The 27,986-nt window shown below is 37.7% G+C and overlaps 7 protein-coding genes across 19 annotated transcripts in view; 3 read left to right on the top strand and 4 right to left on the bottom strand.

Moving 5' to 3' along the window:
- Positions 1 to 16,093, bottom strand: part of LOC132199052 (uncharacterized) — a 34,931-nt gene extending 18,838 nt beyond the window's left edge. The window contains exon 1 of one of the 2 annotated variants that reach the window (XM_059623438.1): positions 15,955 to 16,093. Coding sequence is in view for 1 of the 2 variants with exons in the window: in XM_059623435.1 (XP_059479418.1) it covers positions 432 to 468 (37 nt within the window). In the remaining variant the exon portion in view is untranslated. Of the gene's footprint in view, positions 1 to 431; positions 534 to 15,954 lie in introns of those variants that run through there. The other variant, XM_059623435.1, reaches the window with a different exon arrangement.
- Positions 4 to 7,023, top strand: LOC132199038 (uncharacterized). 6 transcript variants are annotated; one of them, XM_059623413.1, is made up of 10 exons: positions 4 to 294; positions 1,502 to 1,722; positions 2,024 to 2,192; positions 2,685 to 2,914; positions 2,965 to 3,378; positions 3,543 to 3,771; positions 3,820 to 4,147; positions 4,514 to 4,933; positions 5,379 to 5,630; positions 6,396 to 7,023. In XM_059623413.1, the coding sequence occupies exons 1-10, from the start codon at positions 45 to 47 to the stop codon at positions 6,553 to 6,555; spliced, it is 2,673 nt and encodes an 890-aa protein (XP_059479396.1). In that variant the 5' UTR covers positions 4 to 44; the 3' UTR covers positions 6,556 to 7,023. The 6 variants fall into 6 exon arrangements, with proteins under 6 accessions (XP_059479396.1, XP_059479398.1, XP_059479395.1 ...); XM_059623415.1 differs by having other exon boundaries at positions 2,018 to 2,192; positions 3,838 to 4,147; XM_059623412.1 differs by having other exon boundaries at positions 2,018 to 2,192; positions 3,826 to 4,147.
- On the top strand, positions 8,865 to 15,878 carry LOC132199044 (cysteine sulfinic acid decarboxylase). 2 transcript variants are annotated; one of them, XM_059623424.1, is made up of 8 exons: positions 8,865 to 8,950; positions 12,882 to 13,138; positions 13,489 to 13,650; positions 13,707 to 13,935; positions 14,154 to 14,521; positions 14,897 to 15,125; positions 15,236 to 15,433; positions 15,554 to 15,878. In XM_059623424.1, the coding sequence occupies exons 2-8, from the start codon at positions 12,882 to 12,884 to the stop codon at positions 15,725 to 15,727; spliced, it is 1,617 nt and encodes a 538-aa protein (XP_059479407.1). In that variant the 5' UTR covers positions 8,865 to 8,950; the 3' UTR covers positions 15,728 to 15,878. The 2 variants fall into 2 exon arrangements, with proteins under 2 accessions (XP_059479407.1, XP_059479408.1); XM_059623425.1 differs by having other exon boundaries at positions 8,945 to 9,009.
- On the bottom strand, positions 15,438 to 18,139 carry LOC132199048 (required for meiotic nuclear division protein 1 homolog). Its single transcript, XM_059623430.1, has 6 exons — positions 17,881 to 18,139; positions 17,624 to 17,822; positions 17,446 to 17,569; positions 16,753 to 16,963; positions 16,539 to 16,701; positions 15,438 to 16,349 (listed from the first exon to the last, which is right to left on the bottom strand). The coding sequence occupies exons 2-6, from the start codon at positions 17,810 to 17,812 to the stop codon at positions 15,957 to 15,959; spliced, it is 1,080 nt and encodes a 359-aa protein (XP_059479413.1). The 5' UTR covers positions 17,813 to 17,822; positions 17,881 to 18,139; the 3' UTR covers positions 15,438 to 15,956.
- A 104-nt stretch (positions 18,140 to 18,243) lies between these two features.
- Positions 18,244 to 21,394, top strand: LOC132199039 (uncharacterized). Of its 3 annotated transcripts, none has more exons than XM_059623418.1 (5): positions 18,244 to 18,491; positions 18,553 to 18,766; positions 19,063 to 19,343; positions 19,426 to 19,485; positions 19,769 to 21,394. In XM_059623418.1, exons 2-5 carry the CDS (start codon positions 18,554 to 18,556, stop codon positions 21,207 to 21,209), a joined length of 1,995 nt encoding a protein of 664 aa, XP_059479401.1. In that variant the 5' UTR covers positions 18,244 to 18,491; position 18,553; the 3' UTR covers positions 21,210 to 21,394. The 3 variants fall into 3 exon arrangements, with proteins under 3 accessions (XP_059479401.1, XP_059479400.1, XP_059479402.1); XM_059623417.1 differs by having other exon boundaries at positions 18,550 to 18,766; positions 19,769 to 21,393; XM_059623419.1 differs by lacking the exon at positions 19,426 to 19,485 and having other exon boundaries at positions 18,550 to 18,766; positions 19,769 to 21,392.
- Positions 21,239 to 24,230, bottom strand: LOC132199045 (chymotrypsin-C-like). Of its 2 annotated transcripts, none has more exons than XM_059623427.1 (11): positions 24,075 to 24,230; positions 23,948 to 24,010; positions 23,791 to 23,902; positions 23,079 to 23,354; positions 22,834 to 23,005; positions 22,517 to 22,771; positions 22,297 to 22,461; positions 22,121 to 22,242; positions 21,904 to 22,065; positions 21,698 to 21,854; positions 21,239 to 21,647 (listed from the first exon to the last, which is right to left on the bottom strand). In XM_059623427.1, the coding sequence occupies exons 4-11, from the start codon at positions 23,298 to 23,300 to the stop codon at positions 21,448 to 21,450; spliced, it is 1,455 nt and encodes a 484-aa protein (XP_059479410.1). In that variant the 5' UTR covers positions 23,301 to 23,354; positions 23,791 to 23,902; positions 23,948 to 24,010; positions 24,075 to 24,230; the 3' UTR covers positions 21,239 to 21,447. The 2 variants fall into 2 exon arrangements, with proteins under 2 accessions (XP_059479410.1, XP_059479409.1); XM_059623426.1 differs by having other exon boundaries at positions 23,791 to 23,893.
- Positions 24,231 to 24,717: 487 nt separating this feature from the next.
- LOC132198557 (diacylglycerol kinase eta-like) overlaps positions 24,718 to 27,986 on the bottom strand; it is a 39,463-nt gene continuing 36,194 nt past the window's right edge. For all 3 annotated transcript variants that reach the window (XM_059622634.1, XM_059622635.1, XM_059622636.1), the window contains one exon: positions 24,718 to 27,823. In XM_059622634.1, the coding sequence (XP_059478617.1) occupies positions 27,685 to 27,823 (139 nt within the window). In that variant the 3' untranslated portion in view covers positions 24,718 to 27,684. The remainder of the gene's footprint in view (positions 27,824 to 27,986) is intronic.

The following is a 27,986-nucleotide window of genomic DNA, read 5'->3' as shown; positions in this document are numbered from 1 at the left end:
TGGTCCAGAAATAGCATCCGCAGTGCTTGTCTGACTATGTCCCTATGCTGGTGCTTGCGCTGTGTCTGATGACCAAAATCCTGGAGTACTCCTCGGGCCGGGTCCTGTGCGTCCAGGATGACCCGGCCACGCAGGGCCCCAACAAACAGGGGTCCAAGCGACTGCCCTGCCGGCGCAGGGCCCGCCGCACCAAAACGCAACAAACAAAGACCGAGGAGACGTGCGACAATAGGATTAAAGAAGGTAGAGAGCACCAAGATGGCGACCACTTCCGCCGGACAGGGGGCCTCGAGGGTGCGTTTGTGTGGGGGCGGTGTAAATATCAACAAGACCGGCAATTACGAAATGAGCATTGCGGCCGGTCGTTGAACAGACGTGACTCATTTACAAATGGGTTTGCGAAATTGGATGAGTGGGAGAAATTAACTTACTTAATTGAGATGTGCAACAGATTGGGGTTGGCGCCATCTTAGAATTTAACTCGATTTTTTTCTGCAAAAGTTATTTCGGTTGTACTTGCTAGAGTGTTCGCTCGCTTACATACAGAAAACCGACGGCCTCTCTTATCATTGGTTTGCCAGAGATTATAAAAATGTGGTGGCGTCAGTAAAAAAAAACAAATTAATTCCAAGGAGAATTCTAAAAAGGAAAATAATAATTCAATATTTTCAAAAATAAATGAAAAGTATATGTTTGTAATTAAATTTCTTAAATAAAATAAGAAATATAAATAATTGACTATTTTATATAAATTTACATATTATAAATTAATTGTTAAAAATTACTTGTTTATACTATCAAATTATTATTTATTTATTTTGTTCTTTGAAAATTTAAGACAAGCCTTTTTACAATTAAATAAATAATTAATATCATTATTATTTTCCTTGCTTTTAACTTTTCATATTAGCGAATTAGTATGAAATTAAATCAATTATATCCACATTTTAATTTTAAGTTTTTATTTTTTTATTATTCAAAGTTACATGGTTTAAAAAACATGTAGCTTGTAGCTCGGTGTAAATTTTGTACGGCAAATCTGCACACGAATCGAAATACTATAGGGCAGAAAAAGAAAGCCCTTGAGTGCGAAATGCACTTGTGTGGCGGCTACGCGACGCGACTGCTTCTTTATTAGTCACTTCCTGCATTAATTCAGAGCATCTGGCTCTCTCATCAATCGAGTGAGCGACATTATTGTAATGCCCTTCTCCAGCTTGAAATTTTTTGAATGGCTGTCGAGCTATATGTGCGCGTTGAGAATAATAAACTGAATGTGTGTGTAGAAACCATCTCGAATATTCCAAACTTTTTTTAAAAGCAAGCAATTTTATCAATTTTTAAAACGCGAAAAAAAAATTTCCAATTTCATTAATTTATAATTTTCTGAATAACAAAATTTAGTTGTGGTGTGTATAATTATAATACTTGAAATCTAATTTAATTTTATATTTTAAGAATAAACAACAATTAAATAAATTTTATTTTTATTTGATTGCAGAGAAAATGGGTGACCCAAACTGCAACAACCGCGGTTGGTGCGGCGAGGGTTGGCCCCGGAAGGGGCTGCTCTCGACCTTCAGCATGTCAACGTACAACGACCTGGCCAGGGATCTGGACGCCAACCTGGCGCAGATTGATATGGACGACGACCTGGACATGCACTCTGTGCTTACCACGGTCAACCACTATTCCGACTCGCAGTCAGACGCGTCCAGCAAGGTAATATAAAATAACACTTCAATTCCAATCACGTGTCTTATACAATTTCTTTCACTCCAGATTTAATTTAATGCGGAAAGAGTTGTTTTCTGGCGTGCAACTGTGTTATACATTATTGAAACACGATTTTTGTATGAAATTTTACAAATTGTCTCCAGACACGAATTTTCGCCTGATAAAATTAATTTACAGTTGTCTGTTTAATAAATTCTATCGTCTTTGCGTGCAGCGTACATCGGAATCAATTTACAATTTTCAGCGTTTCCTTTTTGAGTGAATTTGGCTTTTCGATAAGTTTCAGGAGAGTGTGTGCCGGTCAGGGCCTCTTTTCTCTCCAGTCAAAGACTCGCCCCTGACCAATCTGACCAACATTTCTGTCGATTCTCTCGACCTCGAGGGCGACATTCTGTTGACCTGCCAGGCCAACAAGGACAACTACACGATCGCGTTTGAAGACTACAGCACAGCTGGTAATAAAAAGAGTTTTAAAATATTAAACTTAAAGGGCTTGAAAACAGAAAAAATTCCAATTTCAAGGGCCTGAATGGCCTGATCTTTCTTGTATTGATTCAAACTTATATTATATAAAATTATTTTTTATCAAATTATTAATGGAAGGTTTATCTAAAAATATTAATTTTTTTCCATGAGCAACCAATAATTTAAATCGGAAGCCTACCAATCACGACATGAGCAAATTAATTAAATTACGCTTGTAAAAAATTCTTAGTTTCCTGGTTAATTATAAATTAAATGCCTATCTTTTTAATGGTATGATTTAAAAGTACGCAAGAAACGAAATGGTTATAAATTATTTTTAGAGATCATTCTAATATGATGATAAAATTTTCTTAATTACAATTTATATTTACTAAGATCCAGCACAAAATTAAATGAACGATTAAGTTTTCATTAATTCATCGGGTTTCCATTGGTAATTAAATTTAATTACATTCTTGCAGGTGAGGACAGTTGGTGCGGGAGCCGCAAGCTGTTCGATGTGTGCAGTTCAAGTTCGGACGAAGGGCTGGGAGCGGGACCTGGGGCCCCTCTTAGTCTAGTGAGGCGACTCTTCCTTAAGCAGCAGCAGCGGAGTGAAGAGAGGATGAGCACCTCCAGCTCGAGCGAGCTGGACAGTTCCAGCCGGTTCTGTCCAGCCAACATCAATGCCCTTCTCAATAAGACTAGAAAGGTGAGAATTTCATTACCTACATCTGAATTTCAAGATTGAAAACCACAAAGTGTCCTCTGCAGGTTACACAGGCAACGCAGACTGAGGCGCAGAGTTTGAACCAGAGCGTCCAGACGCGTGCGCCATCGCAGCCACCCCCGACCACCAGCAGGCCGCACCTGCAGGTGTGCTACCCAAACTATGCGTTGCCTGATCTTTCCTTCCTGAAGACCGCAGGCACCCCTCCCGGGGCCACTGTCCACCTGGCGCCACGAGGACCTCCAATAAAGGCGGGAAAACCCTCGGGACGCCCAAGGCCGTTTTCCTTGGATGACGTTGAACGACTCAAGGACAAAGGGCTGTCCCACGTGAAGGACTGGGACAGCCTCAACGTCCTGTTGCCTGCAGAGTGCAGGCAGATCTTGGAGGCATCCAGCTCATCCTCAGGCTATCACAGCCCTGGAACTCAGAAGTTGAGGAAAAAGGTACAGAAATCTTATTGTTGTGAGGAAGATTCAAAAGCATAACCAGACAAAGGTTGAATTAGCTCAGACCTGTGTCTTTAACCTAGGCCTTTGTCAGGTTTTAGGCTTCTGAATGACCCTCAATATCAGAACCGGAGGTTTGATTTTATTATTGATTCTCTCAGGGCAGCAAGGACGAGTTGAACAACAACCCTCGCTGGGACCAGCCGACCAGTGAAGACGTGTTGAGGCTGCGAGCTCAGGTGTCTAGTCAGCTGCTGAAAACGATGCAAGTGCAGTTTGCACCACCAAACTCCCCATGCCACCCCCCAAAGGACGACATCCCTGAATCGATCGCCCAGCACCGCATACCCTTCAGCCTTCCCCTCAACCTGGACCTTTCGCGCGTATCAGGTATTTATCAATTTAACTGAGTAAGAATTGAGTGGAATATGTTTAAAGGATTAGGAACTTTTGCAGACATGGTGAGCACCATGCGTGTCGCCTGCCAGCAGTACTGCTCCTGCCTGTCCGACCCCGACACTCTGCAGACCGTGGCCCTTCAGCAGATTTGTCCCGCCTTGACGGACATCCTGAGCCACGGACTGCGACCTGAGGTGGACACGGGCTTCGGCATGGTCTCCAATTCTGCATGGCGAGTTGTCGAGGCGGCTGCCCACAGCGGCCAGATCGCCAAGGCGCTCAACGATCTGCTGATGCGCGTCAACGCCGACGACATGTTGACAGAGGGACCTCTCAAGGTCAACGCCTTCATATTTGGACTTATCAAGTAAGATTCTTGAAATATTTCGAAGGGGGAAATAATTTTCACCAAGAACAAGAAAAATCCTATTGGAACTGTGTTAAATTAACTAACACTCGAACAAAAGTTTTTCATCATTACCAAAATTATCGAACTTGGAAAACTTTAATTCCGCACTAACATTTATTCCAAAAATAATTTTCTAAAACGCTTTAAAATAATTACATTTACCTGCAATTCTTATTGGATTGTCAATTTTAATGTTTAATTTATTTTAAATTGTCTTCAAAACAAAAATCTTGTAGTTTAATTATTTTGTCACCTTCGTTTTTAATTATCCTACTTGTGGTGAATGTAGAGAATTAATCGTGATTTTTTTTTTAAATTTTACAGCGTTGGTGCCCTAGGAGCTTGGTTGTCACTTTTACGGACGCGCGAGTCGCTAATTCGAAAGCACTACGGGTCCATCGCCTTCCTCGCCGGCGCCAATTCCTCGGCCCGGCAGCACTTTGACGCCGTGGTGGCCGCGGTCGAGTCTTTGCCAAGGCCGCCGGCCCCCCTGGACCTGCTGCTTGAGGTGAAGCGGTTGCAGCGTGGCCTGAGGCCGCTGCTCAGCCGCCCTCGCTCCTGCGTCCACGAAAACCTCAGTCTGCAGCTGGGGCAGCTGGGCCCCGAGGAACGCAAGCAGCGCCGCTGGTCGGCCACTGCTTCGCCCAAACTCGCGCAGGCCCTCGAGCGTCTGGTGGCCGAAGAGGCGGCAAGGGCCGAGGCCTCCTCAGAAGGGCCTTCTGAGGCTGATAGTTTGGAAACCAGGTAATATTTTATTTTTTATATTAATTTTTAATATTAAATTATCGCTATTATTAATATTTTAAGAAAATTAACGGAAAAAAAATTGAAATGTAAATATTTATTACTTTTCATTACATATACGGCAATACTTTTTTGTTTGTAATAAAAGAACTACATAATAGTTTTGCAAACATAATTATATAAGTTTTTAGGTTTGAATATTTATTTATGTTTTCATAATTTTAAAATTGTTCTATATTATGTTAAAACTTAGATTTGCTAAGTGGTCACCACAATGCCCTCAAAATTCATAATATTAAATTTATACAAATTTTTACACAAATTTGCCAATTTACAAGGAAAATAATTAAAATGCATTAAATTAGAATATTTTGTGTTATAAAGGTTAATTGATAAAAAAAATTTCATCCAAAACTATCTAATTATTTTTCTCCGTGTTTTGCAGGGATCGATTTAAGAAATTGCAACGTCAGTGGGAGTTAATGAGCCGACCTTCGAGGATTCCGCGGCTCATAAACTCGCCCTCGCGACCCATGGCACCCTCTTGGCCGCCCGCCCATACCCCTTCGCCCCCTCGCCCAGTGGAAATGAGGAACAAACCCCTGAAAGCGCCACCCCCAACGCTTCCCAAGCCCAAGGCCGTAAAACCGCAACCCGCTCCCAAGAAACCCATCACCACGAGAGGACAGCCGCTGAGGTACGTTTAATTTCAATTACGTTCGACGTCTATTTTAATTTAGAGAGTCATTGGAATAATTTACAATGAAGACACTTTCTATTCAAGTTACATAATTGTTCATTGATTGGGACACTCACTAATTGAGCGTTTGATTCAGCTTGCCCTCAGGCACCTAAATAAATGCGCAACAATACGGTTTGCTGATTTAATAAATGACAATTATTTATTAAAGATTGTAAAATTCAACAGTGTCATTTGTGATATAACGATAATTACCTGCGCAGTTAGAATTTTAAAATAAATATCATTTTCAATAATTTATAGTGTTATGTAACTAATTACAAACTTATGATTGTTAAAATGTAAACCATCTTTATTTTATGCAGTAAAAGGAGTTATAATTCCCTTAAAATTGGGAGTTGTAGGGCGTGGATCCAAAATAGTTTAATTTTGAATATTTTCCTTTTGAGAATTTTCGATTTATTTATATTTATTGATTTTAAAAATCATCAGTTTACCTAAAAATTAAAAGAAATTTATGAAATAATTCTGATTTTTGTAACTTAAAAATCAAATTATATGCGTTGGCTACAGAAATTCAAAGGACCTGAAAAATTTTCACTTTATTTTGTTTGATACTGTTTTGCAACTTTTTTGCAACCACTTTTTAAGGGTGGGGGGGATGTTAAATCTACAGCATTATCAAATAATAAAATTCAGATTTAACTTCATGAAATAATTAACCAAATATGATCTAGTAAAATAAAAATAAAATGATTTCAGGCGAGTGCAGACTGTAAGGCATCGGTTGGGCGCCGAGTCGGGCCACCTGAGTTACGACAAGGGTCAGACGCTGGAGGTGCTGGTATGCGTGGACTCGAGGTGGCTACTTTGTGCCAAGGGGGTCCTGAAGGGCCTGGTGCCCCGCGAAGACGTAATGTGATCTCACTCAAGGCTCTGGGGCATCAACGCACGACCCCCGACGGCCCGACCAACCGATTTTTTTGACTGAACAAAGAAAGGTTTGACTGAAACGAACAGTGCAATGTGCGTGTGCAATTCTCTCATATGACGTAAGAACAAAAATTCAAAGTGCAGCATTTACTTGATAAGTGGTTAGACGAAAAATGTATAATAAAATGCGGTAAGTACCAAGACGTAATTATTAACCTGAGGAGTATATTAAAAATATATATATTGCGGAAAAAAAGAACAACACTAAATTACCTGTAATTATGTATATCTCCACGCTATCTGATTAAGATGTACCTTAGCTGGTAAGACGTAAGTAACCTATCGCAGCTTACAAAATTACTAGCAAGCATTGTAACAAGTCGAAACTAACTGTGCAAAGATCAATAAAAAAATTTAAAAAAAAATATCACAATACATAGCACACAGCCTGAATTTTTAATATAAATAAAAACCTCTATTATTAAAAGATGATGATTTTTTTTTCATCAAGGTCGTAGGACATTGGCCTGCTTCTTTCCGGTTTTTTTTTTTAGACGCATAGTAATTAATTTTGTTTGACTATTATTTTTTTTTGTCCTGCTTTAACGTGGGCAAGGTTATGTGATTGTTTTGTGTGAATGATGCGAGTCGCCGAGTGTGAATTGGCGAGCATGAAAGCTTTAGATATTGGTGCTCGGTGGATTGTGAGAAGTCCTTTGCTGGTCCTTCACGCCCTCAGGCACCTCTCACCAGCAAAGGCGTGAAAATTTTTGACTCCGATTAGCCAAAGGACACAAAAGTAGGTGACTTTTCGATGCAATTAAATCGCCAAACTACGGGTCTAGAATTTACATACACGCCAAAATGTTTTTCGTCAGTCCTGGAGATTTCCTTTTTTTTTACTCAAAATGGAAAATATTTTGAAGCAATTTAGGAAAATTTATAATATAACAATAAACTTTTGTCTCATCTTATTAGGGACTTTTGAAAAAGTTAAAAATGCAATAACAGTTATTTTTTGCTATTCTAGACTAAAAGTTTGATAATATTGATTACAATTATTAATTAAAAAAGTTTAATTCAAGCTAAAATATTTAATTGTTCATTGCAGCTTCATCAAAATTACAAAATAAAAGTAGATAGTAGAATCTTTCAAAACCACTGCGGTTTTTTATTGCATGAAGGAAGTCGGACATTGAGACAGAATATAATTATTCTGCCTCAATTTCCTTAAATAAGTTCGTTTTTTCCAGTTTTGTTTATTATTATTATTTTGTTCATAGGATTATAAAAAGTGTAAACTGTATCAAAAAACTCCTAACAATCTCTTTTAAGGCTAGTTTTTAAGTATATTTGAAAAAGTTATTAAGGAATTAGTTTAATTAAAAATAAGAAATGAAATTATGTATAATTTTTCGCTGAGTTTTTTTAGCTGTATTCAGCTATATTTATGAAGAAAAAAGAGTGTTGGTCCTTCATACTTAAGATATTAATTTCTATATAATATTAAAACTTTTGGTTTTTAAAAATTTAAATTAGGTCACTTTAGTTTTGGGACTTTCGGATGTAATTTTGTATCCAACTACTAAAAAGAATGTTATATTTTTTTTTAATTGTCATGTTGCCATATATTTTTCTGCCGAGGCTGTTTCAAAATTACAAAACTAAAGAAGAAAAAACGTTTACAAAAAATTTCGTAAAAAAATATTGCTGGAAAAAAAATATTTTTATAGTGAAGAATTCAAACATTCAATTTTTGTCTTTTTTAAATCGCTAAAAATATCGCAAACCTTGTAAAAAAATATCCAGTTTTTCAACAACGGAAAAGAAATAATAAATAGTTAATTACTGCAGCCATAATTAGTGATGTTATTGGCAGGAATATAATGAGGCATTTTTATTCGTAGTGCAATTACCAAAATTCAGTAACACGCTCGCAACAAATTAATATATATACGTGATAATCTTATTAGCGCAAAATACCAATTTTTAAAAGGCCGATATTGTAGCAAATAAAAAAAAACGAAGTGGCGAACAGGTTTTTGGCGCAAAACTTCAGGCTGTCGAGCCGTTAAATGTAGAGTACTCGCAAATTTCAAGCAGGTAGACGAGGTCACGCGCAGTTTGATTTTATTTCCTCTCCCTGAGCCAAAGAGGAAGGAAATAGCAATTTTATCAATCGGATCTGGTGCGGAGAAGATTTTTTTCGTGAGCGGAACAAAAAATAAGCGCGGAGGCCGCTAAGCCAATTGTAAGGATAAAGTTAATGCATGATTGTAAGGTTGACACTTTCGAATCCCACCACGCGCAGGCAAAATTATTTAAGGGCCGGCAGCGGGGCAGTCGCCGCTCAGTCAGTCTAGTCGGCCGCACGCTCAGCCCAGGTCAGTTTTTTACTTCCTTCCTTCCTCTTTGCCTCGAGAACAACATAAACCACATTCAGGTTTTGACATTGCCTCGGTCCTTCATACTCAAATTCTTACAAATATTTTAATTATGAAGCACATAATTTAAAGTTTTGAAATTTAATATTGGATCGTAGTTTTAAATACGAGTATTTTTTTCTTTTGAAAAATTGCAATACATTTTATTGTTAAATTTAATTAGATCATTGTCAATATCAAGATTTTGGTCTTAAAATTTTAAAAACAATTTTTTTAATACTGAAATATTTAGGAATTAATTTAAATTACATAGTTGCTATATTGGGACCACATTTTTAAACAATTGGTGTAAAAATTTTTGGTGGATAAATTTCAAACAACTTAATCGCTAATTCATCGTACTTGAAAATATTAGAGATTTTTTTTAAATTTTTCACAATTTTAGTTACATCGATTCATTAATTGAGAGTAGAAGTTTTTTTCTTCACAATTTCCATTATCTTATTTGAATTATTTTATCCAATGAAATAAAAAATATAGGCCGTGCTGTTCTGTCACATTGTTCATATTAAAATGCTGCAGCACTCATGCAAGCTTATAAGTATTTTAATATTTAATTTATTAAATTAATTTAATTACTAATTTTTAATTTAATTCATTAATATTTTAATTTAGATTTTTATCTGGATGATTTTTTCCTGAAATTACAATTTTGTTGTGAAACTAGTTATTATTAAATGTAAACTGCAAAGATATATTTTGAAACAAATTTAAATGCAAAATAAATAAAAATAGAACAAATAATACTCTTTCTACTTATTTTACTTGTGTCTCGGAATTTAAAAATATATTTTTTTTTATTCATGTTCTTTAATCACTTAATTACTATTCTTATGATCTTATAATTTAATTAACATATCCTAAATCTCTGGAAAGCGAATCACAACAATGTGAGATGATAAATTAATTATGGACTAATTGTTTATTTAATAAGAAAAAAAATAATTAAATCCCTCACTATTATAAGATAATTTTAAACTTTTACTTTCAATCTCCTTACCAATAAAATAAAGCTAAGAATTTATTCCTCACAAATTCACATGTAAAATTCTCCAAATACGCCAGACAAAGGAATTCGGAAGATTTTCGTGACTCGTTTCAAGCCACCTGCCTCAAATTATTGCAAGAACGTAAAAATCCGAAGGTCAAGTTTAATTAGCTTGCAAAACCAATTGAAAGCCATTACACGTGTATGTATTCTAATTTCCAAGAATCGTCGCAATACGCGTTTGCAAACTTTTACTTTTGACTCCCATTGTCGGTTTATTACTCTATAAGCTCGCGTGCAACGCATAAAAAAGTGCTTGATTGGCGTGCGAATCAGAGCGCGATCGATCGGTGAAAAATCACGCATAATAACTATGTATCTAAGAGCAATTACGCGCGTGTGTGTGTGGACACTAAAGAATCGAGGGAAATACATAAATCTGTTCTGGACATGTGGAGCTTGATTGAGCAAAATATTATTATGTGCAGTAGCGCCAAAGGATAATAACATTGCCGGTTCTTGGCTCGCCCCGCGACGACCTTGCCGCGCGCACCGTCTCTCTTGAATAAGCGCAAAATTTTTTCTAGCCGTCCTAGAGAGACTTTGACCGATTTTTTTAACACATTTTTTGCCGGCACAACCTTGATCTTGGTCTTCATAGTCGAGGAAGCAATTAGATACCAAGCCCAGTTTTTTTGGGGAGTCCAAACCCATTGGAAGAGCTTGCAACCTTACGCTTTTGCTCTTAAAGGGAAAGTAAAATATTTGGAGCATTTAATCAAGTTACGTTAATTTAATTCCATATTTAAATTGCTTATTTTTAGGAGCAGGAAAATGTTGCAATAAAGTAAATAATTTGAATTGAAGTAAAAATCAGTTGAAATAAAAATAATCAAATTATTTTTAACTAAATTATTAATTTGACGAGTTTACTTATTATTATAAAAACTTCAAGCTTGATTTCCAATTAAGAATACTATGATTGTATTAATTTTTTTAATTATAATTTATTTCAAAGAACTCGGAGGTCAATCAAATATTATTAAATTTCCTTCCGCAATCAATCAAAAGTCAATTATTAAATTAATCGGAACTAGAATTGAAGGTCCAGCAAATTGGAGCAATCATTATTCAATCCATTGTTTTTCACTTCCACCGTTTTCTCCTGATGGCTTGTTGACGGAAGACTATATATGGTGTTTGCGAAAGGGATCAAAATTTGTTTGACCAACTCCTTTATACTTGAAGAAATCTCTTGAAATAAATTGCGTATCTCTCTATTTTTAGAGCGCTTTCTTTGCATTCCCTCTTTCCTTTTAATTTTATACTTCAACACTAACAAATTGCGTCGCAATAGTTCATACATCAGACACAATTAGTATTACAATTGAGGACAAAAAATGCATCTTTCTCGGCGCAACAGGAAAACCCGCTCAATGAATTACCTGCTCACGCAATAGTCAATGATGCGGTTCATCGACTAGATTTTCTCTTTTGTTTGATTTATAAAATTTTAATTGCGACTTCATATATTTTAAAAGTAAAATATTTTCCTGTTCAAAACGAGTCAAAAATATTGCAGGTCATAGTCCTGACGATTGATAAAATAATTAACATCACGTTCGAAATGAATGATCTAGGGTCGACCTGAGCGAGTTGTTATTGCCTGAGGCGCGGTCTGCTGTTTACGTCATTAACACAGTCGGACTGACCGCTGAGATTCGCGTTTGTTTATACCCACAATCGGCACCTTTCCTGTCCGAGTTTCCGCCGAGAACTTCCCCACTGACGTCTCTGCAAAACCTCAAAAATAATAAACCGTCCGCCGCCAAAACCGGTTTCTTCTTTATTTTGGAATTTTAATTTTTAATTTTGCACGTAATAATGGTTCTCGCAGCAAGGCCACACGCTCTAATTATACAATGGATGTGCTTCAAAGTGATTTGGAATACATTTGGAATTGTCGGAAAGAAAATAGTATTGATATAATGGGACGTTTCTCAATGCCATAAGTAATTAGAACGATGAAAAAAATTCAAACGTCTATAATCGTGTATCGAATCGCAGCCTTGGAGGATCCATTCAACTTGCAATTTTCAATTGACCGAGCACCTCGACCATTGTTGCGAATGTTGCGTCATAAAAATTATTTAGGGCAATTGCTTTGATTAATTAAATAATATGACTGTTCTTCTTAGAAATGCAATTATTCACTAATTATAAAAATATTGAGCTTTTTCTTTTGTTTCCAATCTGCAAAAAAATTATATGAGAATTAAATCATTAAAAACTATTTTCGTATAAGAAATCATAACTTAACATCTTATTATCCACCAAAATATCAATTATTTTTAAATTTTGCCCATTTTTTTTTCAAATAAAGCAAATCTATTTAGCTTCTTTTATTTTAATTTTGCAATAATAAAATCAGAATAATGTCATTTAAAACAAAATTAATTAATATTGTTGACAATTTTTTTTTTATTTTTTTTGCTTTTACCTTTTTTTCAAAAGAATAATCCATTATTATTAAATCTAATTATTGTAAAAGAACTTTCATACTGGACCTATTTAAAATTTAATTTTTACTTTTTAAAATAACAATAAAAATTTGAAGTTTCAGAAAAGCCCCTCAAAGTTTGCTTATGAGCCAGACACCAAATAAAAATACTACCAAATTATTTGGCGTAAAAAGGGGGAAAAATTTAAATAAATAATATTACTAGTACTTTGGAGTGGCGGGAAAGAAAACAAAGGAAAAACCGGTCGCGGTTCATATCGTAGTAAAATCGTCCCCACTCGTCGCGCTTGTCTCTGAGTATATAAAACCGAGGAAGCCTCGAAAACTAGCCTAACTCATCCTAAGCCTTTTGACCAACACAGATGCCAGCCTCCGACGTTCCCACGCTGACCGTCTCCGACGACGAGTTGGAGACGGTGGAGGTGCAGCACTGCGCCCCCCTCTCGTCTGCCAGCTCGCGGTCCAGCACCCCGGCGGCACAGAAAACCAACCCTGACGAATCTGGAAAATGGTTCGTCAGCCTGGCCGAGAGGGGACAACACGAGGAGTTCCTCACCAGGGCCGCATCCCTGATGTTGCAGGAGGCGGTCTTCAAAGTTGCGGACAGGAACAACTCCAGGTTTGTCATGATTTTAAATATTCTTTTAGTTTAAAAAATTAATAAATTTATTTTTTTTAATATTATTTCTTTTTTTACTGAAAGGGATTTTAAATTTCAAGCTTCTTTTCTTTTATATCAAAGTAAATTAATGTTTTAATTTACAAAATTTCTACAGTCAGCCCTTTTCACTTTTACTTTTGTTTTAGAAAATGATAAAATTTAACTTAAGAAATTTTGATTTTATTTTATGTAATTAAAAAAGTTCAATTTAAACTCTTCAAATTATTACTATATTTTTTTTTGCAATTTTAACAAAACATTAAATTAACCAAATGAATAAACTATAATGCTATTTTTTATGTCATCAGAGTGCTCGAATGGCAAGAACCCGAGCAGCTGAGGCGACTGATTGAGTTTGACGTGAGCGAGGCACCAGTTTCTCAGGACCGTCTTCTGGAGCTAATGGAAGACGTCATCAGGTACAGCGTCAAGACCGGTCACCCCCGTTTTGTAAACCAGCTCTTCTCCAGGTAAAAACTTGAAAATAAAGTCCCAATAAATTCTATATTTGTAATTTTCCCGACAGTGTTGATCCGTACGGTCTGGCAGGGCAGTGGCTTTGCGCCGCCCTGAACCCTTCGGTCTACACTTACGAAGTGGCCCCGGTTTTCACCCTGATGGAGGAAACGGTGCTCACCGAGATGAGGCGCATCGTCGGTTTCGAGCAAGGCGACGGTCTTTTCGCCCCTGGTGGCTCCATGGCCAATGGATACGGAATTAGTTGTGCCCGTTACGCGAAATTTCCAAAAGTCAAGGTACATAAATTTTTTTCCGAAATATATTTAAATGTTCAATAAGTTCATTACATAAAGAAATTAAGAATTTATGAAAAGAAAAACTGAAAAATTATTTAAAATTAAAACTAATAATTATAAAAAAAAAATGAAGTGAAAAGCTAAAATTTTGAATTTGAATGTTAAAATTGAATAAAAATAAATAATTGTTTTAACAATTGTGTAACCCTTTTCTCCAGACGGAAGGTCTGCGCAACCTGCCTCGTCTTGTGGTGATGGCCTCTGAAGATGCCCATTACTCAGTGCAAAAGATGGCCGCCCTGTTTGGCCTGGGCGCCGACAACGTGTACGCCGTGGCCGTGGACGAGCGTGGCCGCATGAGTCCCTCCGACCTGGAGGCGCAGGTGGAGCGCGCTAAGTCCGAGGGCGGTGCCCCCTTCATGGTGCTGGCCACCGCGGGAACCACCGTTCTTGGCGCCTTTGACCCCATCGAGCAAATCGCCGACCTGTGCGAGAAGCACCAAATGTGGCTGCACGTCGACGCCGCCTGGGGTGGCGGGGCGCTCATGTCCAGCGTTCACAAACACAAACTGAACGGAATCAACAGGTATGAATAGAAGAAAATTCTAAATTAAAAAAAAAAATATGCAATTTTGTTATTTCTAATTTAAATTAAAAATTTTATTTTAATTAAATTAATGGAAGTAAAATATTTAAATTGACTGAAAATATTGGTTTTATCAAATTTTGGTTGAAAAATAACAGATTTTTATTATTAGGATTAAAATAAATTATTATTTTTAAGTTCATTATATTAACATTGCAAATTTTAATGAATTATTCATCAATTTTTAAACTTTGAACAACCTAAAATAATTTTAAGATATTTCATCAAAATTTATTTTAATTAGGATTTTTTTTTCTTTTTGTTTAGAAAAAGTGATTGAAATATTTATAAAACACATTTTATTTTTAATTTCAGGGCAGACAGTGTGACCTGGAACCCGCACAAGCTGTTGGCAGCGCCTCAGCAGTGCTCAGTTTTCCTCACCAGACACCGCGGCGTGCTGTCCGAGTGTCACTCGGCGGCAGCCACGTACCTCTTCCAGCAAGACAAATTCTACGACACCTCCCTCGACACCGGCGACAAGCATGTCCAGTGCGGAAGAAGAGCCGACGTCCTCAAGTTCTGGCTCATGTGGAAAGCAAAGGTGCGTTTTTTTTTAAGTTTTAAAAGTGCCAAACTAATGATATAGAATCTTTCAGAAAAATTCAATGTTTTTATCTTGCTAAAAATTCAAATTTGAAATTAATTTTCCAGGGTACCAGCGGTCTTGAAGCGCACATTGACACAGTTTTTGACGCAGCAGACTACGCCACAGCAAAACTCAAATCCAGAAATGACTTCCGAATGGTTCTCGACGAGCCCGAGTGCACAAACGTTTGCTTTTGGTACGTCCCACCTTCCCTCAGAGATGTCGACCCTGCCACTCCCGAATTCAACGAAAAACTTCACAAGGTAATTTAAAGTTTTAACTTTTTATTTTGCAACTGCGATAAAATTTAATTTTGACACTTACAGTGTCTAAATGGAGAGAAATGCACTTTTGCGGAGGAACTTTACTTATGGATTTTTCAGGTGGCGCCGAAAATCAAGGAGCGAATGATGCGCGAGGGAACGATGATGGTCACGTACCAGCCTCTGCGGCACCTCCCCAACTTCTTCAGGCTGGTGGTGCAGAGTTCTGGAGTGAGCCACCAAGACGTCGACTTCTTTATCGACGAGATCGCCAGACTGGGGGCCGACCTCTGATCGACTCGCCCTTTTGATTTTAATTTATTTTAACGCTTATTAAGGCCGAACCACTCAAACCACCACTTTGGCCACACTCTCTGTATTATTAACACACTCGATAACCTTCGATGTAGACTGCTGGGCAAAAATAAATAGTTGTAAGATTGAATTCCCCGAAGTTATTATTTTTGTCACTCCACTTGATCCTTTCCGCAAAGTTGAAAGATGCGTAAAATGGTGCCTACCTTCAGGCCTGCTGCTGCTGCTGCTGTTCCTCCTCAGGGCTGAAGATGCGGTCCGAGTAGTGCAGGAACTCAAAGGCCACCTCCACCATGATCAAAACAATGATCATCCACTCGAGGCGGACGTGGTGATGGTCACTCAGTTTGGCCGAAAGCAGTTCAACCAGCTCGAGGCAATGGCTGAGTCTCTCGTTCATCACCCTGGTTCGGCGGGAAATGCTCAGGTGGCCGATCATTCGCAGGTACAGCGGCTCTAGATGTTCTCGGTCCCAGTAGAAGTCCGGAGTGTCTAGCAGGTCTGACCTGAGGTTGATCAGATGGCGGAGGGCAAAGAGTTCTCCAGTTTTGCGCAAAACTTCCGACTGGCTCATTCTGATCGCCCGACCAGCCTTCAAATCCTACAAAAATTTATTTAAAATCAGTTGTAAATTTGTAAGCAAAGCTCAAAATATGAACTGGAAACTTATAACCATTTATTTGCATTAAGAGGATCTTTTTTACATAAAACCTAGATTATTCTAAAAAAAACCTTCTCATAGGAATTCAGGTTTCTAATGCATTAAGGTTTGCATAAAAAATTTATTTACCTCAGTCACATAATCAATAGAGTCGATGTACTTTTCTAGAGCAGCCTCCCACGAGCCTAGCTTTACAGAAAGAGCAACAGCATTGGAGACAGTAAATTTTTCAAGTACAAGATTGTCTCCTCCATGCCTGAGAACTAAGTTGCCGCCATCTAACCCACTCTTCCTGTAAAATTTTTAGATAAATTCATTTCTCAATCACATACCAATCATATACCTGTTTTCGCTGTAACTATAGGTCATGGCCTCAGTCTCTTCGACGGCTACGTCTTCAGAAAGGCCTTTCAATTCGAACGGCTTCAGAAAAGAGAGCAGAGCTTGACTTTCCATCTCGTTCATGTTCCAAACAACGACGGAGCCTTCTCGAAAAAAGAAAATGTCTCGAGGCTCCGAACCAACTTCGTATTTAGCAGTAGCGTGGAGAACCTCTAAAGACAAAATTATTAACAAAGATAAAAACTAAAGGTCTCAGCCAGCCGCGATTTTTTGGGTCACGTGACCAGCCGCCAGCCGAAGGCTAAATTTTGTAAATCTTAGAATTGCTTGCAAAATTACAATTGCTAGCAAAATTGCAATTGCTAGCAAATTACAATTGCTAGCAAAATTGCAATTGCTAGCAAAATTACAATTGCTAGCAAAATTGCAATTGCTAGCAAAATTACAATTGCTAGCAAAATTACAATTGCTAGCAAAATTACAATTGCTAGCAAAATTACAATTGCTAGCAAAATTACAATTGCTAGCAGAATTACAATTGCTAGCAAAATTTCAATAGCTAGCAAAATTGCAATATCGAGCAAAATTACAAACTACCGGGAGGGAAAATTAAATTTCGATTTCTCAGCCATCAGCTGCGCCGGCCGCACGGCTGCTGAGATCTCTAATAAAATCATTTAAAAAAAGAACAAACCTGGTTCAGCGGAACCGTCGTCGTCGACAAACGTTGGTTTGTACAAGTCTTGTTTCAAAAGTGCATTTCTCAGCGCTCGTAAATCGTACTCCTCAGCAGTCGGAATGGCGCTCATGAAAAAGTGCTGAAAAATTAAATTAACATCGCATATTTATATTATAATTATCTTCAATCTTACTCCTGGTTGAAGCTTTTTGCCCTCTTCTTCCAATGGCTTCCTTTTGCGCTTTTTTATTTGCAATGCCGAGAGAGGAGGAGTAGCAGGGCCTCCTGCACCTGTACTTGCTGGTCTTCGAACCAAAAGAGAAATCTTGGACAAATTTGCCCGCGGCAGAGGGACCAGAGCCCGAACAACGGACGAAAACATTTTTCCTAGGCTGAAAATTCAATTTGGAGTTATTTTGTAAACGTGTTTGCATTTAATTATCTAATCACCTGAATTATTTATATTGACCTCTCGTGGAAATTATGTTGGTTGAAAGAATTTTTTTACAACACTATAATTTTTCAATAAATTGACATGAATAGAAAAGTTATTAAGTCCACAGTCAGCTTCTGTATTGTATGCTCATAAAAATGCAAGATGATGAAAGTTTCATAACGTAATCCATCATCAAACTATTCGCAAAATTTGTCTAAAACACACCGGAAAAAACCATGCTTTGCTCCGCTTTGCTCATTCCATGTTGTGGATGTTGTGTTTTGTATTTTTAATTTTTTCCGCAGGACTAGCAACGCTAGCAACATTGGTCTGTTCACTGCTGCCCTCTGGTGTTGAAAATTTAAACAGAGATTGAGAGACGATTTTATTCCCAAGTTCGCATCTCGTTTGTTGATGTTTGATCCAGGTTTTGATTTCGCAAACACCTGACTGTGTAATTTAATTTTGTTTCTCATGTACTCTTTCACATTTTAATGTCTTATCATACTGTCGTGTAAGTTACACGACTTTCTCTTTCCAAAGACGAAATAAGCAATAATAATTCCACTTCAATTGGTTGTGAATAATTTCGACCTCCTTCAGATTTCAGCGGTCAAATAAGAAAGTTTGTTGTTCTTACTTTTATAATCGGTCTGATTTTAATTTTTTGCGTCATTTTATAGCAGGATGAAGAAGAAGAAGCCTGCCCCAAAATCTGTGAGCGCCCAAAAGGCCAAAGGAAAGTTGGCGCCAAATTTGCCAAAGAAGGCTCTTTCAAAACCTGCTGTGAGCAAACCAGAACCTGAGGAGACCTTCTGCGTCGGTTGTAAAGCTGAAGGCACCACCCTGGTGCCTCTGCCTAGGGACACAAATCCTAAAGACCTGTTTCCAGATTTTGTGGTTAGGAGAATTTCCCATTTTTATCATACATAAGAGTAAAAATTAATGTAGTTGTTATGTAAAAAATATAATAACTGGCTTCTTATCCCCCATTTTCTTGTACATAGTGTTATTTTTGCTTAAATTAAGGATCATTTAATTTTTGCTGAAAACCTAGTCTAAAAATTATTGGGGAGAAAAAAGGAGAAACATTTTATTTCTTAAATTTGAGAGATAAATATTTCAATTTAATATCATTAGCAGGCTGTAAAAATTAATTTTCCACGTAATTAATGCTGGCTTTTAATCTATTGCAGAGGGACAAGAGCCGTGGCTGCATTAGCTGCGTCTACCATGCCATTCTGGTGCGCCAAGTGCGAGACGCCATGTCTTACAAACTTGATGCGTTCAGCTACGAAAGACAATGCTGCCTGGTGTGCAATGTCACCACTGGACTGGTTGCCCTGAAGGAGATCGAAGGTGCCAGGGAGGCAGTCAGTCACCCCATCATCAACGCCCAGAACATTGAAAAGTACCTCAAAACGCCATGCAAGCTGTGCACCTGCTGCGCCTACCCTCTGCAGTGGCTGTACCAAACGTGAGAACTTGTTTTCCATTATGTGTAAAATTTGATAAAGGGCAGCTTAACACTGTTGTTCTATTTGTTCTTGCTGCTCCAGTATCTTACCAAAGATCAGCAAGGAGAAAATTTCACAAATTTCAACACAGAAACCAAAGCGGTATTTAATTATAAATCATCATCACTTGCACTTTTTGATGAATTTTAAATGCACTAGTTTAATTTCACTTTATTCTATTTTGCAAATTAGCATGCAATCTTCACACAAAAATTGTATACTTTGCTTATAATTCCTTAAAAACTTAATATGTACAATATTTTCTTGTGAATGAAACTCACTATTTTTGTTTTGTAAATATTATTAATTTTTGTTGGCCGCTTTTTTGTTAATGCTTTGATTTTATGTCATCTAAAATTTTTTTAATTCCATTTGCAATTTACAGAGTCCTGTTGCGAGACGAGCCACCAACACCACCTAAACTGGCCCCGAAAAGCAAACCAGCTGAGAAAGTCACCATATCAAGATCTGGAAGGCGTGTGGCCATCAAAGGAGAATCTGATGATGATGAAATTGAGGAGGTCACTGAGAAAGCTGCAACAACAAGATCTGGTAGGCGTGTGGCCATCAAAGTAGAATCCGAAGACAAAGAGGTCACTCAACCGAGGTCATCAAGAAGTCGCCCCTCAACTTCCAACACCCCCAAGCCATCTCCGAAGACTCCGTCAAGAAATGAAAATTCAAAGCCAGCTCTGAAAATTGCCAGCAGAGTCCAAACTCCAGCAAACAAAAACACAAAGAAGGTTGATTTCAGAAATTCCCCACCCAAGGTCAAGGAATTCTGGCCAGACGTGGAACTGACGAGGACCAGAACAAGACCAAATCCTCCTAAGAGGCCAGCAAAGGAGACTGAGGAAGTGGTGCCTGTCAAGAAGGTGAAGGTTGCAGATCGGTCCACCCGGCTCAGGGCCAGGCAGGCAGTTGCGATAGCAAAGAAGGCCAAGCAGAAACCTGCCCCAAGTAGAAAGAGGATCATTCCCAGGACCTTCAGGCCAAGCGTCAGTCCGCCTCCCCCGAAGACGTCTCACCGAGGAAAGACCGAGTTGCAAGAGAGGGTCTGCGAAACGTGCCAGCAGATTTTCTACTCTGGAACCGAGTTGGCCCTCCATGAACTTCGGCACACTGGGAAGGTTCTGCGTCTCAGTTTGGACAAGTTCGAAATTCCCGAGCCTCTGCAGAAGATGAAGAAAAGCTTCCTCTTCCAGCAGCCAGTCAACCTCGGCCAACCTGCCCAGGAGGAAAAGGTGGTGGAAAATCCACAGTTTAATTTTGGCGAGCCGCAAATTTTGGCGGATCCTGCGCTAATAGAGACCCTGGAGGAAAAAGAAAAGGTCAAGGAAGCACTGGAGAGTTGTGCTGAAGTCGGAAACGAATTTGAGGACCAGGAAGAATTCGGCAGCATGGCCAAGGACGATTCCGTTGATTCCACGCAGCAGGTGGTGGGGAACTTGATTGATAGTCTGGAGGAAAAACCAAGCAAGACGAGTAAAGAGGAAGAAGAGGACAAAGCTCCTTTGATCACAAACATTCTGTCCTTCGACTTCTTCCCTCCAAGCAGCCCAAAGGAAGTGAGAAAATCCGTTGACAGCTCTGACGAACTCAAGACTCCTCCTCTGACAAGCACCACTGCTTTGGCCTTTGACTTCTTTGGTGCCGAAGCCGAATCCAGTCCACCGAAAAGCAACTTGTTCAGTCCTCCAGTGGTAGACCCTGAACACGCCCTGAAGGACAGTTCTGTGAACCCCTCTCTTCCTCTCCCATCAGACTCTGACAATTCTCTGATTTTGACGCCTCCAAAGGGAGTTGCTGTTATTGACGAGATGTAGAATGTAGAGAATCAGAGCTGGACTCAAGTTTAAGGTATAATTTTATTTGTACATAATATTTAAATGGTATATCCATCCTTTTGTTGAGCATAAAAATCTATATGCTCGCCTTTGAACAACGGCATTTAAAAAAAAAAATATTGTTAGCGGAATAAACGGATTAAATTTACAAATTGAAATCACAACTTCTAATTCAGACTGAACCCGTATAAATAACAATTCCAGTATTCAATTCACTTCAAAGTCCCGTTTCTTGAGCAATCCAATTTCGAAATCTGCTGAGGTCTGTGAACACAACAAAGTTTTGGAGGTCGCACGAGAAGGTCTTCGGGTCTCCCAGAGACAGGCTGACCACTCCCCTCAGATACCACCGGCCAGGTTGGTCCACCATCTGGCTGTACATCCCTCCACCGCTATCTCCATTGCACGGTCCTCCCCCTAAAAATTAAATTTATTAATTGCCAATATATTATATTATTAAAAGAAACCATCTCGAGCTCCGGCACAGAAGGTTGTGTTGGATGTCAGGTACAAAAAGTCCCTGTTGCTCCGAAGGCACTCCTCCTGGCTCACAATCGGCATAGTAGCTTGCTTTGGCTCTTTTGAAACCATATTCCCTTGTTCGTCCTTCCCCCATCCAACCACCTAGTCAATATCTCTTCATTTTTTTTCTTTTTTTAAATTTTGAACCAACCTTTCCAAAGTTTTCAAGGGACAAAAAGGAATCCGTCAAGCAAACAGGCTGCACATTGAAATTGAAATCAGCAGGAGATTTTAACACAATTATTGCTAGATCGTTGAAGCTGTGGTGGTTGTCACCCTCACCCCATTGCGGGTGCACGATTATTTTGGAAACCTGCATTTGTTGTTACGTGATTCATTTATTTATATTGAATTTTAGGCAATTTTACCTCTTTTGCTTGGACATTCCTCTCCGCAAAATTGAGCAAACTGTGTTTTCCCAAGTAAATGGTGACACGTTGTGGTTTGACCACTTTGGATTGAATTGGATCCTGCTGGACGCAGTGTGCAGCTTTTTTTTCCTAATTATCAATATCATTATTTCTTGTGTCTACACTTTTCATACCTGTTATGACGTGTCGTTTTGAAACCAAACTCCCGCCACATTGAAACGCCTGGCCGCTGGCCGTCGTGAAGAAAATTGCGGCCAGCCAGGGCCACAAACCCTTGGTGACATTTTTTCCTTGGACGACGAGGTTGTTCCGCAACACAGGTCTTCCGCATTCTTCATCTTGAAAGAAAGATTTTTACCAGGGAAAATTAAATTAATTTTCAGATGAAAATACCTTGGCCTGAAATTTTCGGGGGCGAGACTCTGGTCAGGGTCACCCCAGGGGTAGTCGGCCGGGGTTGAGGAATCCCCGTTTCTAAAATATCCGGAGAATGAAACTCGACTTCGATCTCTGGTCGATTATCGTGACGTATATCGATCATTGGTGGCATTTCCGAGGTGGTGCTTTTTGGATAAGTGCTAAAAGTTATTGGAATATCCGACGCCAGGGTGTGCACCAGCGAAAGGGTTGTGTGTGTGCCCCCAATTTCTACCAAAAATATATTTAAAAGAGGGATAAATTATTTTCAACTCTTTTAATTTTCATCGTACCTGGGTTGTTTTTGCACAGCAATTCATTATTCACAACCAGCTCTGTTAAAACTGGTAAAGGGTTTTGAATGGGGAAGTGCACTGAGTATCCAATTGGTTGACGCTGGCCGTAACTCAGTCTGTTCACCACGGAATTTTTGTCATCTGCTAGACTGATTTTTCCTGCGTACGCCTGCAAATTAAAAAAAATTTAAAAAACTTTTTACTTAAAAATATCAATAATTTTAAATTTTTTTATTACTCACGGATGTAAGATAAACGGCTACTATGAATTTCACCGCTATATTGATTCTGGTGCTATCTGCAGGTGGCGGAATTTGCAGGGAGCCGAGAATTTGTGCCGTGTGAGTGTCCCTGTAGTAGTAGAAGAGGTTCGGACAGGGTGATTGAGGGATGGTGGGAATGGAGCAGGTCCATCGGATTTGCACCACCAGCGCAAAAGCTAGGGTCCATGAGCTGATCTGCATCGCAAAATCCGAATTTTGGTGGTTTGCAAATCTCCTCTTAAAATCTAGCTCCAGCTGCAAACGGAGTGAGGACGTGATCGTGTGTTTGTTTTAAAATTAGCAAATGAAGGTATATGAATCCCTTCTATGGGTACTCATCTAATTGAAGTCTAATTTTTGTTGAAGGCTAAAATTTTCAATTGAAATAAGGAAAATCCTTTTCAATTCATTTATTCTCTCGCAACAAAGTCATACAGCAATGGAAAAGTCACATTGGGAGAGAATTGGCAGCCAGCCTTTTCTTATATTAAGTTTATCTTCAACATAGTAGTATTAATTAATTTCCATTTTTTTTTTAATTAGCTCTTCAAATGTATAAGATTAAATAGAAAAAACATTCCATGATTTTCCTCAAAATTTTAAATACTCAATCAGAGTAATCAGACTCGAATTTAATAAATTTTTAATTAAATTTAAGCTTATTATGATGTAATAATTTATTGACACTCACCGTTTATCAGTTTACCGTTACATTCCACATTAAACTCAGTGTTAAATCCATCCATTCCCCCTTACTTCTTAACTTCTCTTCTTGATTTCGGGGTGACCAGAAACTAAAATTGCTTAAAAGGTCAAATTTGGAGAGAACTTCTTGAAAACGTCACTACCTCTCAGAAATGTTCGCCTGCTGTGACACATCAGCGGAGAAACTAACCAAAACCTTGGTGCACCTGTCACGCCGAAAAGTGTCCACTTAACTCAATAAAATGAAAGCAATTAATAATATAAATTTACCAAATTAATCGACTGTGCAATGGAATAGCCCGAAGCGCAAAATACGAACGGGTGAAATATTTAGGCGATAGCAATGCAGTCTCTGTTTGTTTGTGACGACGATCGAATAAGGAGTAAAATTACTATTCCGATCTTTTGCCATTTGGATTATGTGACTACCGTGCTGGCATACGAAGCGGAAGCCGCGGAATTTTAATAAGGCAACAAGTGACGCAAATCCTACACAGAGACACCACAAAAGAAAAGGGATGGCCAGTTTTATTGGCAGTATCTTTTTGTTTTTTTCTATATCGATTCAGGGAAAATGAGCTTTTTTTAATACAAACTAAAATATCAGTTTTCATCGTCATTAAAATTTAAACAAATTTAAATTCTTGGTTTCTTATATGGGCATTAAAATAAATTGTGTATTAAAAAGTTATAAAAAATTATTAAGGTTGAGGAACTTTTTTTTTAAATTTGGATATTTTATTTTTTATTAATATTTATAAAATTTAATTTAAAAGACTTAAATATCCAGACAATAATTTTATACTGGCTTATCTCCTGATTTTCTTTTGGTTTGTCAGAATATTGGGCTGATTTATTAATACACATCAGTAAAATGGTTCATTTTGAAATAAGAACAATGAAATTATTCAGAGGAACAAATGCGTTGCGTTTTTATTTGTGTAACTGCAACAGTAAGAAGTACAATATTGAAGATCGTCTGTTCGTTACAGAAGATTCGGAAAGGCGCGAGTTGCGCGTCCGCGCGCAAGATTTTTATTCCTTTAATAAGTCGTATTGATGTAAATGAATTCGAAGAAGTTTTCTTCACTTTTTATTTATATTATTTATTTCCTCACAAGAATCAGATGCTGCAAGAGTAGAGCTTCGTTTGAAATTTTTTATTTAAGTGACTTTTTTACTCTCACTTTTCTCCGTATATATTTTAATCGTCGTCGTCGCTTACACAACCTGCGCTCCTATACTTTCGGCAGCGTTTGAAAATTTTATCACAATCGTCAAAATCATGATATGAAAAAACTATTAGTAGAGAGAAAACAGAAATCGCACTTTTTCAAAACAATATATTATTTTTAAATGCATTTCGGTTGATAGAGATACAGAATGAAAGAGAGAAGTTCGTTTTCAGTTTGCGTGATTTCACCAGAGTAAGAACACTTTAGGACAATTTACACAAATTTGGTGATACCTTTCGCCTGATCTTTTTAAACTTTCAATTTTCCTTTTGACATCACTTTGGTTTTTCTGTAGAAGATTTTTTCACACAAGTATGCAGGCAGTACATAGAATTCTCACACAAGTTGTGGTGGAAGGAAGGCAATTAATTTTCACAATATTTATAGCACATCAACAAAGGTTCGAGTGTTTCGTACTTAGTTAAGGAAGGTATTTTTAACTCTACAGTCAAGACTTGTTTGCTGCGTCATAGAAAAAGTAGAAAATTAGTAGCAAATCGGGTCAAAGTACATATTGTTCCTAAGACGAAAGACACATCTTCTTGCTCTTTTTCTCTTCCCTATAGTCCGAGAGAATGTTTCGCTTTTAAAAGAGAGCAGATAAAAGTTTGTCATTAATATAGAGAAGAGATTTCCTTCTATCAGTTCTATGCGGTTTTCCTTACTTGGTAAATAGCTTATTGGGAGAGTCTCTAACGTACTTTTATTATTATTAGCAGATTTTCAAATGTGTAGAATTTTATAATGGAAAATTAGTTTTGTGTAGAGTTTTAAAACTTCATGCAAAGCCAAAAACTTGTAGATTGAGTGCAATGTTATTATTACTTTGGATATATTTTCAACAACTTCTCAACAACAATTAATTTTGCTCAAAACAAGATGTTAGAAAAAATGTTTGCAGGCTACGAAATTTCTTCAAAATGAAGCGAGATGTTTTTTTTCGTATCAAAATTACTTTTTTCCATTATCAATTCTCCAACACGTCCAATCAGTCTAATACAATCAAACCTATAGTCTAAGTCTCAATCGAAGCAGAGAAAGTCGAGAGTTAGTCTGCAGGTTCGTAATTAGCTTCAAAAATATCTACTCGCTATACTCTAGTCACTACACAACACTTAGGAACACCGAGGATATATTCATTATTATTCTTAACCTTAAGTAAATATTTAGAGGCTTACAGCACAGGCTTTTCATCGTAACGGGACAGTAGATAAGCGTATCGTGGTCAAGAACTTCATCTCTTACATTGAATTATTTTTCACTCTTCTTAGACAAGTCATAAATATTTTATGTATTAGGCAATAATCAATAGAGATGTAATAAAAACTCATTGGTAATTAATGAATAGGCCTTACTCAATTACAGCAAAATCATTTCTTCGTCGTATAGGCCCTTTCTGTATCTAGTGTGATTCATTTAATTTTTGTGTGTTTACTTTCGAAACGTAAAAACTAATAGCGCATTGATTATAATACTTAATTGTGGAATGTCAAAGAGGCTTTCGAGAGAGAAATTTCTTATTCTACTTCAAGAGAAGCAACCCTTGCAAGAGTTAAAATTTGTTTTTGTGTGTGCTATGAAGATATTATATTATTATATAATACTGCCTTTAGAGGTTATAACTTTGTGCACTGAGAGAACTACTTCTCATAATAACGAGATTTGTGTTAAAATTAAGACTCAAATACCCTCCCTTTAAAATATGAGAACTGATTAGTTGTTTAGAGATGAAACCAAATTCCAGATCTCTAGCATTTCTACGACAAGGGTACATCGAATATTGCGGTTGATAACATTCACGTTTGTCTCAAAAGGTCAATATGGATCACTGGGTTGGTTTATTTGTGTGTAAGAAAATGTATTGCTGGTCTGTTTTTGGTAGCAGTGACAGTGGATTCTAAAGGATTTTCTCCTCACAATTGGCACAAGTACATAAGTAATTCAATTCGGTGGGGCAACTCAATGAATTTTGAAAAGTGTGCTTTTCAATATTGTTTTCTACTACCAAATGCATCCACTGCTCTGCAGACATCAAGAAGGGTAACATTTTATCACAGCTGACACTCAATTAAAAGGGATTCTTTCAAAATTTGCCCAAGTGTGGATTTCAGAACACTTCTTTTGTCACTTTCCTTCTTATTTTTTTTTTACATTCAAGAAAACGTAAGGTACGATTCTTCACTTTCGTCTTGTTTCAAGGAAGATTTTTCGATCCCCGTACAAATAATTCTGCAGTCTTGTTAGGAGTAATTAATGATAATTTATGCCAATGATGCTTGTGTTTGTGTTGAAACAGTTTGTGAACAATTTATATATATTATATGAATATAAATCACAACATCGATGTACATTGAAGACATTCGAAATAAAAAAATGATTGATTTGTCACAGGCAGTAGTTTGAGAAATGCTTTCTTTTCTGTGTGCTTTGCTTCGTGCGCGCGATTGATGAGGCGATTAATTACTTTTAATATAGAGAAAATGCCCTCGAAGTGAATATGTGTGTGTGCAGGCATTGCAGAGATGACCTAAGCATGCATTTGTACTCAAAAAGGGGCCAACGCTGCCCCTTTTCCTACTGGATCTAATAATGTGACGACGCAAAATCCTAGAATTCGATGATCGGCTTTCGATGTTTGACTAGATTCATGACGCTTGAAGATCTTTAATTCCTTGCAGTATTCGTTTGACGTGGCCGAGCTTCTCAACACCCAACTCGCGCAAGTCTCGCCGACCTAGGGACAACAGCTCCCTGCCCTGGATGTCGTTTTGGGTAAAGTTGTCCCTAAAATGCAATTATAAACCATGAAGTATAAAGAGTAAAAATGGATAGATCAAATTTTATACATTAAACAAAAACAAAAAATTAAAAAATAAATTAACAATAATTGCATTTTTTGCATTATGCATATTTCTCCAAATAATGTTTTATTTTTAAATTAAATTTA

This window comes from Neocloeon triangulifer, unplaced genomic scaffold (genome assembly GCF_031216515.1).
Source record: "Neocloeon triangulifer isolate White Clay Creek 2 clone unplaced genomic scaffold, ASM3121651v1 ptg000013l, whole genome shotgun sequence".
NCBI classification, from domain to species: Eukaryota; Metazoa; Arthropoda; class Insecta; order Ephemeroptera; family Baetidae; genus Neocloeon; species Neocloeon triangulifer.
The sequence above is the reverse complement of the archived record's forward strand: the minus strand, read 5'-3'. Positions and strand labels throughout refer to the sequence as shown.